Source organism: Cannabis sativa, chromosome X (assembly GCF_029168945.1).
Source record: "Cannabis sativa cultivar Pink pepper isolate KNU-18-1 chromosome X, ASM2916894v1, whole genome shotgun sequence".
Lineage (NCBI taxonomy): Eukaryota > Viridiplantae > Streptophyta > Magnoliopsida > Rosales > Cannabaceae > Cannabis > Cannabis sativa.
The window spans coordinates 67,409,204-67,428,573 of record NC_083610.1 but is presented as its reverse complement, the minus strand read 5'-3'; the positions used below and the strand labels follow the sequence as shown (position 1 = coordinate 67,428,573).

General features: G+C 28.8%; 1 protein-coding gene across 6 annotated transcripts; it reads left to right on the top strand.

The window, feature by feature from the left end:
- The first annotated feature begins 789 nt into the window (after positions 1 to 789).
- Positions 790 to 4,541, top strand: LOC115713792 (uncharacterized). Of its 6 annotated transcripts, none has more exons than XM_030642280.2 (5): positions 790 to 971; positions 1,959 to 2,687; positions 2,771 to 2,875; positions 2,988 to 3,071; positions 4,126 to 4,541. In XM_030642280.2, the coding sequence occupies exons 2-5, from the start codon at positions 2,192 to 2,194 to the stop codon at positions 4,212 to 4,214; spliced, it is 774 nt and encodes a 257-aa protein (XP_030498140.2). In that variant the 5' UTR covers positions 790 to 971; positions 1,959 to 2,191; the 3' UTR covers positions 4,215 to 4,541. The 6 variants fall into 6 exon arrangements, with proteins under 6 accessions (XP_030498140.2, XP_060961171.1, XP_030498136.2 ...); XM_030642276.2 differs by having other exon boundaries at positions 847 to 971; positions 1,954 to 2,687; XM_061105190.1 differs by lacking the exon at positions 790 to 971 and adding an exon at positions 980 to 1,118 and having other exon boundaries at positions 1,954 to 2,687.
- The last annotated feature ends 14,829 nt before the right edge of the window (positions 4,542 to 19,370 follow it).

The following is a 19,370-nucleotide window of genomic DNA, read 5'->3' as shown; positions in this document are numbered from 1 at the left end:
GAGTTATAAAGTTATTGATGTTTTTTAAGTTATAATAGTTATTTTAATGATTGAATTAGAGCTCGTGGATCTACTTCAAAAACTAATTGCATTTGACATGATAAGTTCTTTTCCATTTCTTTATAATTTTTCTGTTCGAAATTATTTTTTAATATTGACTATTGTTGGTATTTTTTTTTATAAATTTTTCTATTAATGCTTATTTTGTTTATTTAGTAAAAATAAAATATAAATTTGCAATAATATTTAATTACTCATTATTTTAATTTTTGTCCCACTAATATGTTGTTTGTTTATGTGCAGTTAAAACATTATTGTTCCTTCAAGCATTTAGAGAAATGATAGCGAGTTTTTATAACAAATTGCATGCCGCTGATGATGACAATAGATTGCAGTCTGTTACAAAAGTTTTACAACTATGATTACTTTTACTATTAGAGTTCCCGCTCAAATGATTTTAAAATCATTATTAGAATTTTTTACAAGTTTGTTATTCAGATTTTCAAAAGTGTTTTTAATGTGTGTTGCTCATGGATTAGTTGTGTATGCTCTTTGCATGAATAAATAACTTGCTTAGCTAGATATGAATTTTTTTATTTTTTGTTAGGTGTATAATATTATTTTGATTATCAATAGTATTTATTTAATCAACATAATATGTATAGTTTTCATATATTTTTAATGAATTTAGTCGTTGCAAACAAAAAAAAAAAAAAATAGTGCCTTTTAGTTCAGTTTAACCAATTTAATTAGCATTAATTAACTAACAATAGTGGCAGGCAGTGATGTCCGTACAGTGTGGATGGGCCACACCTATACAGCTTGGGCCCAATAAGAAAGAAACTCAATTTGGTTTTGGTTTTGGTTTTGGTTTTGGAGCCAAACTTTCTTCTTTCAAATCTCTCTCTCTTTTCTTCGATGGCAGATCCACCGACCTCCAAACCTTCTTGCATAGGCTCCTCTCTTCTCTGGTAAAACACTCTACTCTTTCTTCATTTTCTATGTCTTTCACACTTTATTATTGCACTGTCATAAACTGATCCAACTCCACCCACCACACTTCAACGCTTACGTGATTTTATTAACATTTCTTGAATCCGCCATTGCTGTACTCACTGGTATGTGTTCTTTGAAATATCGACTCTGACCTAGCAGCAGTAAACAAAGGCACAAACTTTAATAACATAATTTGCGTTTTTGTTTTGAGCCGATACTGTTTGCCTACTGCATGCTTTAATACGTTGTACATATATTTCAATGCTTTTTCTAAGAATAATAATAATAATAATAAAAGAAAAAAATTGTAGGTTTCTTTTCTTTCTTTATGAAAAATTCTGGGTTACACTAGGGAGATTCCCCTCTGTAAAACCCTCTTTTTCTTTAATATATATGCTATTTGGTTTTGTCTCTTAAAACCCTCTATTGATATTGTTTTCTACCAAGGACAACTGATCTAAGTCACCCTTTAGCTTAAATTCAAATTGCCTTGTATACAGTTTACCTGATTTTATTGTCAATACTAGTATACAGTTGTGCTTGGCTCATTGAATATTATCACTATATGATATGAAAAGGAAAATAGCCTTTATAAACCTAGATATGTTAAAACTTAAATCTGAATGATTTTTAAGGATTATATATGTCTATATTTTTATCTTTTTTAGAAAAATGTATGAACTCTCTTCTCGTCAAAGTTGTTAGGCAAATCTTGTTGGTGAAGAAGAAAAGTAGAGCTTGTTCTTGACTGAATCGGATTTTTTATAAAAAAAAAATTATCTATGTCTTAACACTCACAAAAAGAAAATTGTGTTTTGATTTCTCAGTGTCAATTAAAAGACTTAGTCTGGTTGTTTTGAATTATTTTTTCCCCCTTGTTTGCAACATCATGATCTAGTTTCCTTTTACCTATATTATAATGCACTGTTTTTTGGTGTTTGGTTGTCATTTCTGCAGTACAGGGAATAATTTGTTTGGATTGGCTCATTTGCTGTAAACTACTTTTGTCTGTCTTAAGTTAACAGCAGCATCACATGTGGTAAATGAGTTAATTTCTGATCTGGAAAGTTAAATCTCATCATTAAGCACATATACTCGCTTTTTTCTCTATCACACATTATCAAAAAAAGTGTTTTGATTGCAAGAAGATACCTTAGGATATTTTCCTAGCCAACTAGGTTCTGCTGGTTCTAAAATGGTAAACTCGAATCTTGAAAACAATGTATGGGGCAATAGCAGGACAGCTTTGTCCACTTACCATAAACAATCTCCAATAGCAGTGAAAAAGGTGGCATTAAGGGACTTGCAAAATGATAACAGAAGGTTCATATCTTATGGTCCGGAGAGTTCATGTATAACAGGAGGAACAGTGATGGACAGTAATAGTATCAAGGTTTTTGGAACTAAGATACTCACCTCCGAATGCCCTTGTAGCCCTCCGAGCAAGCAGTCCTTGGAGGGCAATGGTTTAAATGAACTCGAATCGGATGCTGGAATAAGCCTTGATTTGGAACTAGGTAAACGAAGAAATCAGAACATTCCAGAAGATAATGCTGTTTCTGTTAATTTGAAACGGTATTTACAAAAGCAACCAAACCTACCTGAGCAGCCGAACAAGAAACCGGATCATGGGACATCATATCCACCTGCATTTGCACCACCTTATGCTGCTTCTGTAATTGCTTCACCTGGTAAGCCTCTTATACTTACACTATGTTGCTATCTCTGATGATGGATTCTATGCCTTGCCTGCCTTCACTGACTTCTGATACAGCAAACACTGAAGGGAAAAGTGATCAGGAGAGGATGGAACGATTCATTCATCTGCAGAAAGTTCTGAAGCAGTGTGAGGAATCTGATCAGAGGGACTACATTCAAAGTAAGTCGCGATGTTCCGTAGATTGTATCTAAAGGGTTTTTTCTTTTTCTCCTTTTCTTTTCCTCATAATCATTGCCAGTGCTGAAAATGCTCTTTTTGGTTACTCTGTTAGTGCTCTTTCGTTTATCTCCGCTTGAACTTAGCAGACATGCCGTTGAGCTGGAGAAAAGGTCAATGCAACTATCAGTTGAGGAAGGTACTTATTATGTTTATCAAAGTAAGAAATTTTTAGGAAGTAATGTTGTTATTTCTAGGGAACTATACTTAGCATCGAGTCTGAATTGTTTCTTCTTTTTCAAAATATAATATGGGTTATGACTTTAAATGTTAAAGGAAGAATAATGATAATAGAGATAAGTATTCACAATTTCTTCTATGCTAGTTGCCTTTGTGTTTGTCCAACCACCCAAGCATGATTTTTCATGATAAAGAGATCATTTTTTTACCTTGATTGTCAATGTAAGAAATATCAAATTTACTAGTATAGTGACAATACGTAATATAGTATGACAAAAATAATATTGTCGGCAATATCATGAGATTGATGGCTCTGAAAATCCACTATCAAGATCAAGCTGTATGTAGAGGTTGAAATTAAATTTCCTTATACGCCACTTTTGAACTCCTGGAATTTTCTGTATGTCATGAGAGATATTTTTCTTGCTGAGTAGGAGATAATGGTGAATGGCAAAACAAGTGGCCTTTCACCTTTCAAATACAGATTTTTTTTTAATGTTTTGACAATTCTACTAAGGACAAGACATGAGCTATGTTAGAGAACATGGTCCACAGTACCCATTGTTCAAAGCACGAGCTTGTGAGAGCCTTTAACCTGTCTCTTTTTCCTGGTCCCAATGAATATTACTACTCATTTATTAAACGCATGATTTCCCTCTCAGCATATCCTCAATATTCTGTCATTTTCAGATGCCCATTATTGATCCCTTTAAGTGGCAAACAATTAGTATAAAAAAAGAAAAAAAAAGAAGAAACACAAACACCCAAGTGTTGGGTTTGGCTTGTTTTGCTTTCTCTATCTCTAGTGTGCCAATTTGCACATGTTTGTATTATTGATTGTCACTTCTTGCGACTATATTATGGAGTTCACTTAATTGGGTAGTGATTATTAATCTAGACGTAATATTATTATGTATTGGTTAGGATCAAGAGTACTTCTCTTAAAATTACTTCTTATGTTTATTGTTTTAATATAATAAAAAGTATGAAATCACATGTTGCTATCATTACAGCTAGAGAGATCCAAAGGATGAGGGCGATGGATATACTGGGAGTGGGGACATCTTCCAATGATCGTTCACCTATTTTTGACAAGAGTTAATCCAAAAAGTGAAAAATGGTATAACAATTTACTTGTCTAAGTAAATCATTCAAAATTGTGATATTTAAAATATATTTGAACAGGTGAACGAGTTTGAGTATTTTCCAGCTCAATTGGTGACTAATCGTCTGATAAGTGATAACTATATTTATTTTACTAGTTTGAGTAAAATTTATGCAAGTTTAAGACAAAGCATTGTATGTACGAATCACAGTTGGGTTAGGTATCAAGTAGTTAGTTTCGTGGGATAACTTCTCTTTCGGATCATATACTACTCAAATGTCTCATGCCATGCATATTGATTTTTGTGAGATGGTACTTTAGAAATTTTCAATCTAGTTTTAAATGCATACTTTTTATTTTTCCTTCTTACATTGAAAATAAAAATAAAATATATTTTAAATATTATAATAAAAAAAATATAGAATCTTTATAATAAAAAAATTATAATCTTTACAATAAAAAAATAAAAAATGTATATTATTTAAATAAATATATAATTAAATTATTGTAATTGACGAAAAATTGTATAAAAACATTAATAAAAAATAATGTGAAAGATTTTTTTTTAAAAAAAATATATTTCTTTTCTAAAATCGTCTTCTACCACGTGTTATATAAGTACCCTAAAAAAATATTATTTAACACAAAGTAATATATATATATTATAATAAGACAAAGTCATCAATTTGATGAGTTGTCTTATTATATTAATATATTATAACCATATCTTAAAATGTAATAATTAATATATTTTTTCTATGTATAATAATTAATATTTAAGTAATGAAAATATTCTTTCAAAAAAAGAAAAAAAGAAAAAAAAAGTAATGAAATATTATTTTTCTCATATTATTTTGTAACGATTCTAAGAAAAAGAAGCTCTTATGCACATGGACCATATATATATATATATATATTTATATATATATATATATATTATCCTACTAGTACTATATACTATCTCAATTACCATAATGTTGTGTCGAAAAAATACTATGAGTAAAACTAATTTTGATTTTGATTTTTTTTTTATTTTCTTACACTTTAAAAGTAATATTTTAGTTACTTACGATGTTAATAATAAACTAATAAGTAACATTTTTATAAACAAATATTACTTTTATATTATATAATTTGAGATACATTTTAATTACTTCTAAAATTTATATGTATGTACTTTAATAATTAATTAATTATTTAGGATATATTAATACATTTGAGTAACTTTCAAGTTTATTTTTAAAAATAATAAATTATCATCCAGTAAGCTACTATTTTAGCAAACTGTATTTTAAAAAAATATATCATAAATGTTTAAGTCACCAATATTTTTTAAATATAAATTAGTATATGCATTTTGATTAGTTAAATAAAGAATAAAGTTACAAATAACTTTTAAATTATTACAAATACGACATTTTTTTGAGACCAATTAGTTATGATTTCGATAAGATACAAATTGGTTACTTTTGATAAAATTATCAATTTTAAATAAAAAGACGATGACCTGATTAAAAATTATATAATCAAGTATGTCTATACTCATATATGTCAAATAAATTTATTAGTTTATTTTGGCAAATTGAAACAAATTTATTCTTTATTTACATTTTTCGTATAGCCTATCATCGTATATGCTAACAAATCTATTAGTTTATTTTGGTATATTAAAATAAATTTTCATTTTTCTTTTCGTATATTAGAATAACAATTAATTTTATTTTATATAGTCTACCATTATATATGTCAATAAACATACTAATTTCTATTTGTTGGAACAATATTTTATTTTCTTTAATGCAGAGCAAACTATAATCAAACATAATGATTACATTAAAAAATAGGTCGCAATAATACTATTTTATTTTATTTAACAAGTAAACATAAATATGAAATAATTTTATTTAGTATAATTCATAATTTGAATATTGTTTATTTGTTGGTAAATTAAATATAAAAGAAACTTTTGAAAAAAAACTGAAAGAAACTAAAATACTACCTTTGATTTCAGCTAGTAAAAAAATATATGCTTTTCATGTATCAAGATAATTATTTTAAAGAGTAGATTATGGTGTAATTTTTGAGACTAAATAATTATTAGTATAGTAAAAAAAAAAAATTTAAATATAAAAAAAAAATGAGGAAAGAGAAAGTTAAAGAAAAAGTTAAGTTGTTCACAAAAAAGAATAAATAAAATTAAAGAAAAAAATAATTAATGCACATCACATCACGTTATGGACAAACATGTATTCAAACGTTAAATTTCCCTATATACTAAGAGCACATATGTCCTTTTGTAAAAAAAAATGGTATAACCTTCCCACTTAATTAATTAATTGGAAGTGTTCATCCCATTGAATTGGTACTATTTTATTTATAATGCATTTGATCTGCACTATATGAGAATTTTATATTTTAGATCCAATCAAATTTGCATATCAATTTAAATCCAATCCAATCCAATTCACAAAACTTCAAATTGAATCAGTTATTTTGGATTGATTATTTTTTAATATTTATAAAAAAATAACTAACGACAAAATAAAATAAATTATTATTATTTTATGTCTCTAACAAAAAATTAAAATAAATAAAACAAAAATTTAAAAATTTAAAGCAAGAAGAAAAAAATTATGTGTATAAAGAAATATTGAATTTTTTTTTAGATTAGAATAATTTGCGGCATAAATACTTAAGTTTAACTTTCAGTTGTAAATAAATACCTATGTTTAATTTTTTACGGTAATAATACCTAAGTTGTAATTCTAGAATATTTGTAGGTACCTTGCTGTTAAGTGTTAAGTAAATTATCACGTGGCAATATCTAGTTGGTCCAAGTCATTAAATTTTTTATTTTTTAAAAAAATTAATTTAAATATACCAATAAGAAAATGACACGTGGATAATGATTTAATATTTAACGGTCAGATACCTGCAAAGTTTCAAAAATATAACTTAAGTATTATTACCGCCAAAAATTAAACTTAGGTATTTATTTGCAACTGAGAGTTGAACTTAGGTATTTATATCACAAATTACTCTTTAGATTATATTTTTCTTGTAAATAATAATGAAATATATATTTGATCTCTTATATTTTGAAATATATTTTTATTATATGTATTAAATTTTAAATTATTATTTTTTACATTAAAATAGTAATTGTATATATAATTTATTTTTAAATATATATTTATAAATATGTATGGATTTGATTGGATTAGTTACTTTTATATATCAATCAATATCTAATCTGCACTTTGTGAATTAGATTGAATTAAATGCCGCAGATTAAATTAGATTGGGTATTTTGTGAACACCCCTACAATTAATATCCTTTTGTCTATTTTTTCTTTTTAATTTGTAACAGTTCCTCTATATAAAGTAAATTATTTTTATTATACCCCACTTTCTTACTCATTTGTTGTCTTTTAGAAGAAGTGATCAATGTAACTATTAAATAGATTTTTTTTATTTCATTATTTTTTTCTTGGAGAAAGTATTCAACATTACATATTATATATTATTACATTTTTTTTCAAATAGATTCAATTATTTGTAAAAATTATTAATTAGATCTTTTTTTTTGTTAAATAATAAATTTAATTTTATATTTTTTTTTAAAATAATACTAAATAGTACTCTAAAATAATTTTTTTTATAAAATAAAATTATGTCATTTTTATTTTTTTACACTTCAAAACAATTTTTTTTTTTTTTTTGCATTTTTATAGAATTCTATGTAGAAATGCCCATAGCAACTAATGGATCAATCTAAATTACAACCAAAATCCACATAGCAACCCACATAGAAACTACAGGAGAAACTCAAACCGTAAATGTGAAAAAAAAAAAAGTTAAAAATAGTACATGGGGGTAATTTTCTAATAAAATTTAATAATAATTCGATACAGAAGTATTACGATAAAACTGGTTACGTTTTTTATATCTGTTCGTGCTAGAAATTGTCTTCAAGTTGGCTATATTAAAAAATTATCAAAAATTAAACTCAGGATCCTATTTGTACTATTTTAAAAAATACAAGGTCTATTTTCTAATTTAACAAAATAGAATGACCAATCAGTAACTTTTATAAAACATATAATCTAAAATGGTATTAATTTTTTTTTTTTGTTTATTAGCATATTTATTTGTATAGAGTTTCGTTTCCTTCATGAATTGATAAAATGATTCTTTATTTAAATTTAGTTTTTTTTTTTAATATATTTTAACCAAACATTGTCACTCTTCATAAATTGTTTTATTAAAACAAGTTATAATTTTTTGTGTTATTTGTTTATATATTTATGAATTACTAGAGCAAAATGAATTTCAATCCAAATTTAATGATATTGTCTAACAAAATTATAGATTTATTTTAATTTAATTAATTTAAAAATATTTATGGGTTTGAAATTCAATTGTAGCACATATCTTGTATGTGCTCATTTAACTTCGAGAGAAAATATGTATAAAATTATTTTGATATAAATTAAATTTATGTACTTTTTTATTATCATTTAAATATTTATTTATTTTTTTTGTTAAATGCATGTACTGTTTATCACTTTAACAAATAGGACTCATCTTAGCTAAAAATGATTTAGAATTACTTATTATATAAGTGTGTGTGAAATTTGTGTGTAAACATATTATCATTACCTTAATATAAAAAAAATAAAAAAAATTTATGGTACATCTCTCCCCTAGTTATTTCAGCATTTAAGAGAATATTTTAATTTAATTTTTCTTATAATTGTGTATGTATTTAAAATTAAGATATCTTATAAAATTTTGAGTGATTAAAAAAAATTTATAACGCCGAAAATAAAATTCTAATAATCTACAGATAGGAGAAAAATGGTATAAAACATAGTAATTAATATATATTTATATATACATGACTATATTTATATATTATTGTTGACGTTGAAAAGTGATCAATACTAATTTCCTAAATTGAGAAGATGAATAATGAGTTTAAGTAATTAATTTATAGAGACACACAAAATTTATAATAGTTCACTTCCCATATCGCGATGGTAATGGAGTTACGTCTACTTCGAGTTTTTATTTCTCACGAGAATTATAAGAAAAATAGCTAAGTCTGAAAGTTCTAATTTCTAGAGAGAGAAACTAGAGAGAGATGCTCTAAACTTATGTGTACTTTTCTGAATGTAAAAACTCTCTTTTTATAGGGAAAGAGGTCCTATTAAAGTAATATTAAACTATTTCAAAAAATACGAAAAAATACATTTAGACTATTTTTGACCATTGATGATAATCTAACGGTGAAATTGACTACAGAGGTCGGTCGTCAGTTTCTGGTTATGCGGGACCCACTTTAGTAAGTTGTAGCTTAAATTTGTAACTCTCTTGAGAACAAAATTTAGAGTTGATAACTTCAGAATTGCGATTGGAGTATGAGATATGACTTGATAGAGCATTAAAATATCTTCGAAATATAAGTTGAACCGCGTCAATCAGATCAATATTGAGTGAGCTATGGTCGTTTTACCGAAAGCTGTTCTGCTCCCAGTGCCCAAGTTGACATCTAACACCCAGATTGACATGTGATGTCAACCTGGACACTTGGCCAAGGAAAAATAGTGTCTGGGATTTACTTTTTGAAGCCTTAGTAATATTTTTACATCACTTAGCCAGTTTATGTGTTCTGATGAAGGTGGCCACCGATTCTTGGAGATGTTGCTATTTCGCTAAAACAGAAGACTCGAAACTACCCGATTTCCGAATAAGTCACTTTGCCAAAAAAGTGAAAATATAAAATTGTGAATTTGACTCTTCTAGCTTCATAACTCTCAGTCACTATGAAAAACTAGACGAATGATCGAGACAGAATCAGAATCGGATAAGCAGAACCCAACACACCAGGTCATATGTCAACCTGGGCAATGAGTGCTCTTTCCGGAGCTTCCAGAGTTCTTGTTTTGATACTTCCAAAGTTATTTAAATAGAGGACGAGGTCTCCTACCCTATTTTTTACTATTTTGGAGAGAATGCTTAGAACAAAATTTTTATTTGAGTGATCGAAACTAGCATACTAGGTTGATTGTCAATCTGGGCACTGGGCTCAGCTTTGATGCCCCTGAAATTGTTATTTTTCCTTGAGTTTACTTGTATCTTTGTTATTTTTTATGACAAAAAAAAAATACCCGTAACACTTTTTTGGAAAACTAATTGGAAACAGCCCAAGTTGACAATATGTCAACTTGGGTGCTAGGTCTAGTTTTAGGCCTTTCGAAAGTTCTGCTTGCTCCCCAAAAAGACTTGAATATTAATATTTGACGAAAACAGAGAATGTGCGCGAAAGACTTTTTGAAGAAAACTCATCGAAATTGGCCCAGGTTGACCTGGGCGCTGGTTCCTCACTTTGGCCTCCTTTCTTCATTGAAAGTACTTGTTTTTCCATTTTTTATGAAGACGAAAAAAATGCCCGAGATAGATTTTTGATTTAATAATTAGAAGTGTTGTCAACCTGGGCGCTGGATGCCTAAGGCACCTGGTGCTCAGAAATGAAAGTTCTCCGAATCTGACTCTGATGCCTCAAATATGTTCGTGACATGTTTAGTTCATGTTCCAGTACAAAGTTTGTCCGATTCGCACTAAGACGGTCCCGAAAATTAAAATCTTGGTTGGGCGGTCAACTTGGGCGCTGGGTGAAACCCTAGGCGCCCAGGTTGATTCTGTGGTGTTATTTTGTGTATTTTCAGCTCTCGGGCCTTGGATTTGGATGATTCATGCCTTTATGGTACATAACACTGAAAGATAGTGAATTGAAAATAACTTGGCGAAATCTAAACACCTATTCCGGAGTTCTCGAAGTCAATCTGGACGCAAGGCTAAGGACCCCTCCCAAGTCGACTGCTATGACTCGGGACTACTCAATTTCGAAATTCTTGCCACGTGTCAAATATTAATATCCACGTCACCAAAAATTAATTTTTAGATTAACAATTGTCAAGATATATATATTTATATAAACTCATAATATACATATATAAGGATCTCACGTATAATAGCTCAGTAAATATATACATGTCAAAATTTTAGGGGGACATTGCCTCTACAAGAGGTAACATAGTTCCGCCACTTAACGTTTATAGTCACAATTAGGACGGACTTACCTTCAAGCTAGGGTGTGCAAATGCCCCTCCTCACTTTATATTAATTTATTTTAATGTATACAATTTGTTAAAAACTTCAATAAATTATAAGTATAATTTTGCTCATTCTAGAATATAAATTAATATTTTTATATTTATATATGTTATTGTCCCACCTCACTAGCTAATATTTCTAATTCGGTCCAATATCAAAGGTAAAAAAGAATTAAAGAAGGACTAATTACAACTTTCTATTATAATTTCATAGTCAATTTTCACATCTGAAATTATAAGTCAAAATATATTTTGTTTAATTTTTTTTATAACAGTATTCGTTATAGTTACAATATCATTCTTGTAAATTTTTGAAAATTTTCAAATAGTTTACAGTGCTGAAAACAAAGTTCTTGATATTTCAATTTACCACGCGTGTTCAAAAAACTTCAAACGTATTTTCGACACAGTAAGAGGCTGTTTGACTTCATAACTTAAAAACTGTTTTCTGTTTTTTAAAACTGAAAATAATTTTTAAAAATTAATAGGGGTCGTTTGGCAAAAATTTTAAAAAACTAGAAAACAGAAAACATCAAAATGTTGTTTTCAATTTTTAAAAACAATTTTTTTTGTCTAACATATTATATTTTATATTTTTGCTCGCATACTCGGATCCTAGACCCAAAATCATACCCGACCCGAACCTGGATGGGTTCATGTCATAGTATGGTATTAAAATATTAATTTTTTTTAGTAAGAAAAAATTTAAAAATAGTTTTAAAAAATTTGTACCGAACACCATTAAATTTTTAAAAGACAAAAAACTGTTTTCTATAATCACTTTTAAAAATTGAAAATTGAAAAACACAGCTAAACAAGCTCTAAACTATTCGAAATTTTTTAAAAATTTAAAGAGATGACGTTGTAAGCATAATAAATACTACCATAAAAAAAATTAAAAAAATATTTCTGTGTGTTTTCAAACACAAAAATTGACTAAAAACTTATAATAGAAAGTTAACGGTAACAGTAATACTAAAAGAATTAGCCCCACATTCACATGTGCCGTAATTTGATGGTAATGATTACATAAATTTAATGAAACGAAAGCCAACCATACCAAAAAGCTATTGAAATGTGTTCTCTTTCTCAACGAACGAGACAGAGACTGAAAATGACATCCACCACATATTTTGTCTATAGATATTTCTTTTCTCATATTATATATACACCATAACATTACAATCAACTTCCATTTATTTGTTATCACTTTCTTTTCTTTAGTCTTTTGGAGTTTGGGTCCTACTCTTTGTTGTTTTAAAGAGGTTAAAAAATTGTCACTATAGTCTTGAACTGTCATTATGGTTAGAGATGATCTAAGTAAAATTGGGAAGGTGCTCCAATCCATTTCTTTTTTTTTTTTTTTTTTTTTATTTAAGGATGAAGAACTAATTGATTTTAACAGTGAGTTTGTTTGTACTGAAGTACTATTATTTTTTTCATATTTTCTTTATAAACAATAATTATAAACTCAAATGTACTATATTGTTGACGCGACTTTTCGTTAATAGATCTAAGAAAATCATAAAATAAGATTGAACACGAGTTATTTAATAATGAATGAACAATTATAAAGTAAACGACACAATATTTTATAATTGTTATATTATTTGTAATTTAAATAATACAATATTAATATTAAAATTGTGATATATGTATTTGGAAGTTATATTATATGACATATAATGTAATAAATCTATAAAAGTTATAACATAAGGAGTTCTAATTCTGAAAAATAGATTTAGAACTACGATTCACAGTTGATAAATATATAATTAAATGAATAAATTACATGTGAGAATTATAGAATCAAATGGAGAAGTTTCTAGTTGGTGTGCAAAAGTTGTCCCAGGTGAGGGTGATATGTTGCCTAAATCAGTGCATGGGTGGATTTCAACGTTATGCAATGTATCTCGAGGGGTTTAATGATATTGCTCCGAGCGACATGTTGTCTAAAGTCTTTTTTGGGTAAAAACGTTACATAACGTTGGAAATTTAATGAGGGACGTTTCTAGTATCAAGGCCAACGTTCTCTATTTACTGCCCTATTACGGCTAGTAGCAATCATTGGGTGTGTGATATCAAATGTGGAATCCTAAACTCTATATAAAGAGGTTTAAGGTGCTCATTCAGTTTTCTATCAACAAGCACTTGCTAAAAAACACAAGACTTGATAATTCTTAAAACTATTTCTTAAAGAATTCCCTTATTAAGTGGCGTTTGGTTGGAAGTAATAAAATAGAATGAAATGAAAAGGAAACAAACTTCATTCTATTTCTTTCTTTGGTTGCATATTAAGTATTAGAATGTCGTTCTAATGGAATGACCTTTCTACTATTTTGGTGAAATGACTATTCTATTTTGAAATGGAAGGAAAGACCACTCCAATGCATGATGAGAAAAAATTTAATAATTTTTTATCAATTTTTTTATGCATTTTAAATTTTATTCCATTCAATTCCTATTCCTATTTCCTATTTCCATTCTCATTCATATTCCTATATTTTCATTACTCCCAACCAAACGTCAGTGCTTAGAGATGGGGGAAAATAAGTTTTTGAACAAAGGTGTAATACCCTATTCAAGTGATGGTAATTCCCAATCCCCACTAATCTACACTCAAGTTAGTAAGTGAGTGTTTATATTCTTCTTCTTATATAATATATATGTACTACATAATATAATATGTAATTTATTCCTTTTCTACATTTTATATATATATAATATGTGTTGTAATATTTATGTAATCAATCTCTTATATTCGTCCTTGTAATATTTTTACAATAGAGTTGTAATTTTTTGATTTATTTTCTATTGATTTATTTAAAATCTCTAACATTATAGAAGATGAGAGAAATTAAGATTTTGAGAATACATGAATAAAAAATTTAAGCTATTTATGTGTGAGCATTGTGGTATATATTTGTGTTTTTGTATTAATATATTTTTCTATGTTGAGATAAGAAAGTTTGCATGTTAATATATAGAGAAATATATATACATGGAACACTTTTTAATGGGTATTACACATGAATGATTACTAAACAAATTTAACTATAAATATTAATTTTAAAACTATCAAACCATCGAATTTTGATCTAATAACGAATAATGAAATCACAAATTTGAATTTCTATGCTTAATTTAACTACTTAATTAAAAAAGATAGCAAAAAATATATCTTTTTACACTATATCAAAAATATGTTGATAGAAAAATATTTAACTCAAACTTAACTTCTTTTTTTTTTTTCTGATACCACATAAAAATCTCTTGCGTCAAGTGATTTTATTTTCTGCATTTATTTTTATTTTTGTTGGTTCTAGTTTATTTCTTCAAAACTATTTTCTACAGTAACAGAATTACATTCTCCTGTTGCCGACTATTACAGTTAAATATTTATTATTTTTCTGTAATAATTATTGACATTTGCAAAAACTTAGTTTTTCAATTGGTATCAGAGCGGGACACTAAACTCTTAGTGTGATCCTTTTAATGTTTTCGTATATTTTTGTGTAAAATATCATTTTTGCAGAAGGAAGTTCGATTTCTAGACCACCATTGCTCAATGATTCTAATTATCCTTATTGGAAAGTTATAATGAGGACTTTAATCAAATCTCAAGATGAGAAAGCTTAGAGGATGGTTCTATCAGGATAGTCTTCTTCTATTGAGACAGATTCCGAAGGTAATTCTAAAATAAAATCTGAATTGGAATGGTCTATTAAAGATGATAAACTTTTTGCTTACAACAGCAAAGCTTTACATGCTATATTTAATGGAGTAGGTGAAGGTTATATTAAGCTTATATCGTCTTGTGAATATGCTAAGGAAGCTTGGCAGATCTTTCAAACTCAGTTTGAAGGAACATCTGATGTTAAGCGTTCTAGATTTATTATGCTTCAAACTAAATTTTATGAGCTTAGGATGTTTGAAAATGAAACCCTAACTGAATTTTATGAAAGACTATCTGATATAGCTAATGAATATTTTGCTCTTGGCGAAAAGCTTGATGATTCTGTCATTGTTAGAAAAATTGTTAGCATTCTTCCAGAAAGGTTCGATACTAAACTTTTGGCCATGGAGGAAGCTAAAGATTTTAGCACAATGAAGGTGGAAGAATTAATGGGTTCCTTGCGTACTTTTGAATTGAATCAACAAATCAAACAAAAAGGCAAACCCAAATCCATTGTTGATAAAGGTAAAAGTATCGCTTTAAAAGTTGCTGAACATGAAAGTTCTGATAATGAGTGTGATGATGAATTGCTTTATTAACCAAGAATTTTTAAAAATATATGAAAAGATGGGTAATAAAAAGAATAACTCAAAGTTTTCAAAAGGAAATACATCTTTTAAACTCTCCGTGACGAATAAAAAAGGAATTCAATGCAGGGAATGTAAATGATTTGGGCATATTCAATCTGAGTGTGCAAACACTTTGAAAAAGAATAAGAAAAATTTCAATGTCACTTGGAGTGATGATGAAACTGAGAGTGATGAAGAAAATTATGAGAATGTTGCTATAACTTCTGTTATGACTAATGTGTTGTGTGATTCACATGTGAAAGCCAGACTTGTATGTTCGAATAATACCACTGAACAAGAAGAATCTGATTATGATGATTCCAAAATTTGTGAAGAGTCTCTTGCTGAATCATACAAAGTTATGTATGAAAAGTGGATACAAGTTACTTCTGAAAATAGAGTGTTGATCAAAATGAATAAAAAACTGTCTCATCAAATTGAAACTTTTGAGTTAAAAATAAAAGATTATGAAACAGATTTTTGTATTAAAGATGAAAAGATCACTCTTTTAGAGAAGGAACTTGAAAATTTTAAGAAAAATGTCCAAATGCTTAATCCTGGATCTTCTATTTTCGAAGAAGCTCAGAATGCAGGTCAAAAAGGCTTTGCTGACATTGGTTCAGATGGTACTGGATGTTCTGGAATCACAAAATTTGTAAAATCTAGTATTCCAACAAACTATCCTGATGCTGCTAATTTGAAGGTTGCTGGATCAGATTCAATGCCTGTCGCTGCAGATGCTGTATTTGTAGAAGTAAAGTCTCCAAGAACTACAAAAAGTGTGAGATCATAGGTAAGGAGATTTGTGCCTACTTGTCATTTTTGTGGTAGGAAGGGACATATCAAACCTAAATGTTTCGCCTTGCAGAATATGTATAAAACAAATTATTTTGGTAATTTGGAAAAATCTCAAAAGAAACATAGAGGTATGAAACAAAAATGGATTAAGAAAAATTGTCTAGCTGGTTATTCTGATAAAAGTGCTGCTTCGCAAATGTGGTATTTTGATAGTGGTTGCTCTAGACATATGACAGGTGACAAGGACTTTTTGATTAACATCAGGCCTATGTAGTGTGGGGAAGTCACCTTTGGCAATGGCTTAGCTGGAAAAGTTGTTAGAGTGGGAACTCTCAATTTTGAAGGGTTGCCCAGATTAAAAAATGTGATGTTAGTTGAAGAACTAATGGCTAATTTACATAGCATTAGTCAAATTTGTGACCAAGGGTATATAGTCTCATTTGACAGTGATCATTGTTATGTACTTAATGATGATAATCAATGTATTTTGCAAGGATTTTGATCCACTGATATTTGTTATACCCTAACGCCTGTGTTCACTTGTCATTCAGCCATCAACAACACCACGGATTTGTGGCATGCAAAACTTGGACATATTAATTATAAAAATTTGAAAAAATTGTCAAATGCCGGTATTGTTCGAGGTCTACCCAAACTGGGTAAAGAAAGTGTTGGTAAGTGTGAACCCTATCAACTTGGTAAACAATTAAAAATCACTCACAAAAGTGTGTCTGATATCAATACTACGAAAGTATTGGAATTGCTTCACATGGATCTTATGGGTTCAATTCAAGTTGAAAGTCTGAATGGTAAGCGATATATTTTTGTGTGTATTGATGATTTTTCTCGTTTTACTTAGGTAGATTTTTTAAGAGAAAAGTTTGGCACATTTGATGCTTTTAAAACTCTTTGTTTGAGATTAAGAGTTGAAAAAGGATGTAACATTGGGAAAATTGTTCAAATTCGAAGTGATCATGGTAAGGAGTTTGAGAACTCTATTTATGATGACTTTTGTAAGTCTACATGTATAACTCATGAATTCTCAGCTCCCAAAACTCCTCAACAAAATGGAGTTTTTGAGAGGAAGAATCGAACCTTGCAGGAGATGGCAAGAGTGATGTTAAATAGCAAGAAGTTGACAAAAAGGTTGTGGGCAGAAGCTATAAACACAGTTTGCTATACAATAAACAAAGTGCTTATTCATCTAGGTACCTCCAAAACATCCTATGAAATCTGGAAAGGTAAGCGTCCAAATGTAAGTCACTTTCATGTCTTTGGATGTGTTTGCTATGTTTCTAGAGATCGTGAGCATATTGGAAAATTTGATGCTAAAAGTGATGTTGGTGTTTTCATTAGATATTCCTTAATGTTTACAACATGAGAACTCAAACTATTTTGGAATCTGCTAATGTAGTTGTTGATGATTTCAAAGATTTTTTAGAATTTTCCACAGAAACCGAGATAGATAGTTTTCTGGATACTCCACTAGAACTAGCAAATGTAGATTCTGATGCAGCAGAATTGAATTTTGAAGACATAAATGATGAATCTGCCGCTGTAACTGAAGCAGGTGAACAAGAACAACCTATCTCGATTCATTCAAACATCATTACTGATTTTATCCAGAAGGAACCAATCACCAGAGTAAAACTGAATCATCCTAAAGATCTCTTTCTTGGAAATCTTGAAGAAAGCATGGTAACAAGAAGAAGGTATGTTAAGTTGATTAGTTTTCTTTGTTTTGTATCACAATTTGAACCAAAAAATGTGAAGGAAGCCATGACTTATGAAGAATGGCTAAATGCAATGCAAGAAGAACTTCTTCAATTTGTCCGCAACAAGGTTTGGATTTTGGTTCGAAGACCAAAAGGTATCAATGTGATTGGAACAAAGTGGATCTTTAAAAATAAAAGTGATGAATTCGATACAATTGTGAGGAACAAGGCCTGATTGGTGGCACAAGGCTATACACAGGTAGAAGGTATTGACTTTGATGAAACTTTTGCTCCAGTAGCCAGATTAGAATCTATTCGTTTGCTATTGTGTATTGCTTGTATTCTTGATATTAAATTGTATCAAATGGATGTGAAGTCGGCCTTTTTGAATGGCATTTTAAGTGAGGAAGTTTATGTTGAGCAACCAAATGGATTTGAAGATCCTCAATTTCCAGACCATGTATATAAATTAGAAAAAGCTTTGTATGGTCTGGAATAGGCTCCCCGTGCCTGGTATGAAAGATAAACTCAATTTTTAATTTCTCATAATTATCAAAGAGGTAGTGTAGACAAAACTATTTTCATCAAACATATAAAATCTGATTTTATCATTGCTCAAATTTATGTTGATGATATAGTGTTTGGGTCTACATCTAACCATGAAGTGCAGGTGTTTGTTAATCAAATGAAAAATGAGTTTGAAATGAGCATGGTTGGTGAACTTACTTTCTTTTTGGGTCTTCAAGTCAGACAGATGGAAGGAGGAACATTTCTATCTTAAAGTAAGTATGCCAAGAATCTTGTCAAAAAATTTGGCCTTGAATCAGCTAAATAGGTAAGTACTCCAATGAGCACCACAATGAAATTGACAAAAGATGAACATGGAGTAAAGGTAGACACTACTCTTTATCGTAGTATGATTGGTAGTTTATTGTATTTAATTGCTAGTCATCCTGATATTAGTTACAGTGTGGGAGTTTGTGCTTGATATCAAAGTAATCCTATGGAATCTCATGTATCTTCAGTAAAAAGGATTATTCGATATGTTAATAGTACTCTTGACTTTGGAATCTGGTATTCTAAAGACACCAATTCTAACTTGGCTTGTTTTAGTGATGCAGATTGGGCAGGCAATGCTGATGATCGCAAGAGTATGA

Excerpts from the sequence above, each read along its gene's own strand:
- LOC115713792 (XM_061105188.1), top strand. The coding sequence starts at position 2,192 with ATGGTAAACTCGAATCTTGAAAACAATGTATGGGGCAATAGCAGGACA. Across the intron at positions 2,688-2,770 it reads TTCTGTAATTGCTTCACCTG|CAAACACTGAAGGGAAAAGT; the intron begins GTAAGCCTCTTA and ends CTTCTGATACAG. Across the intron at positions 2,876-2,987 it reads TCAGAGGGACTACATTCAAA|TGCTCTTTCGTTTATCTCCG; the intron begins GTAAGTCGCGAT and ends TTACTCTGTTAG.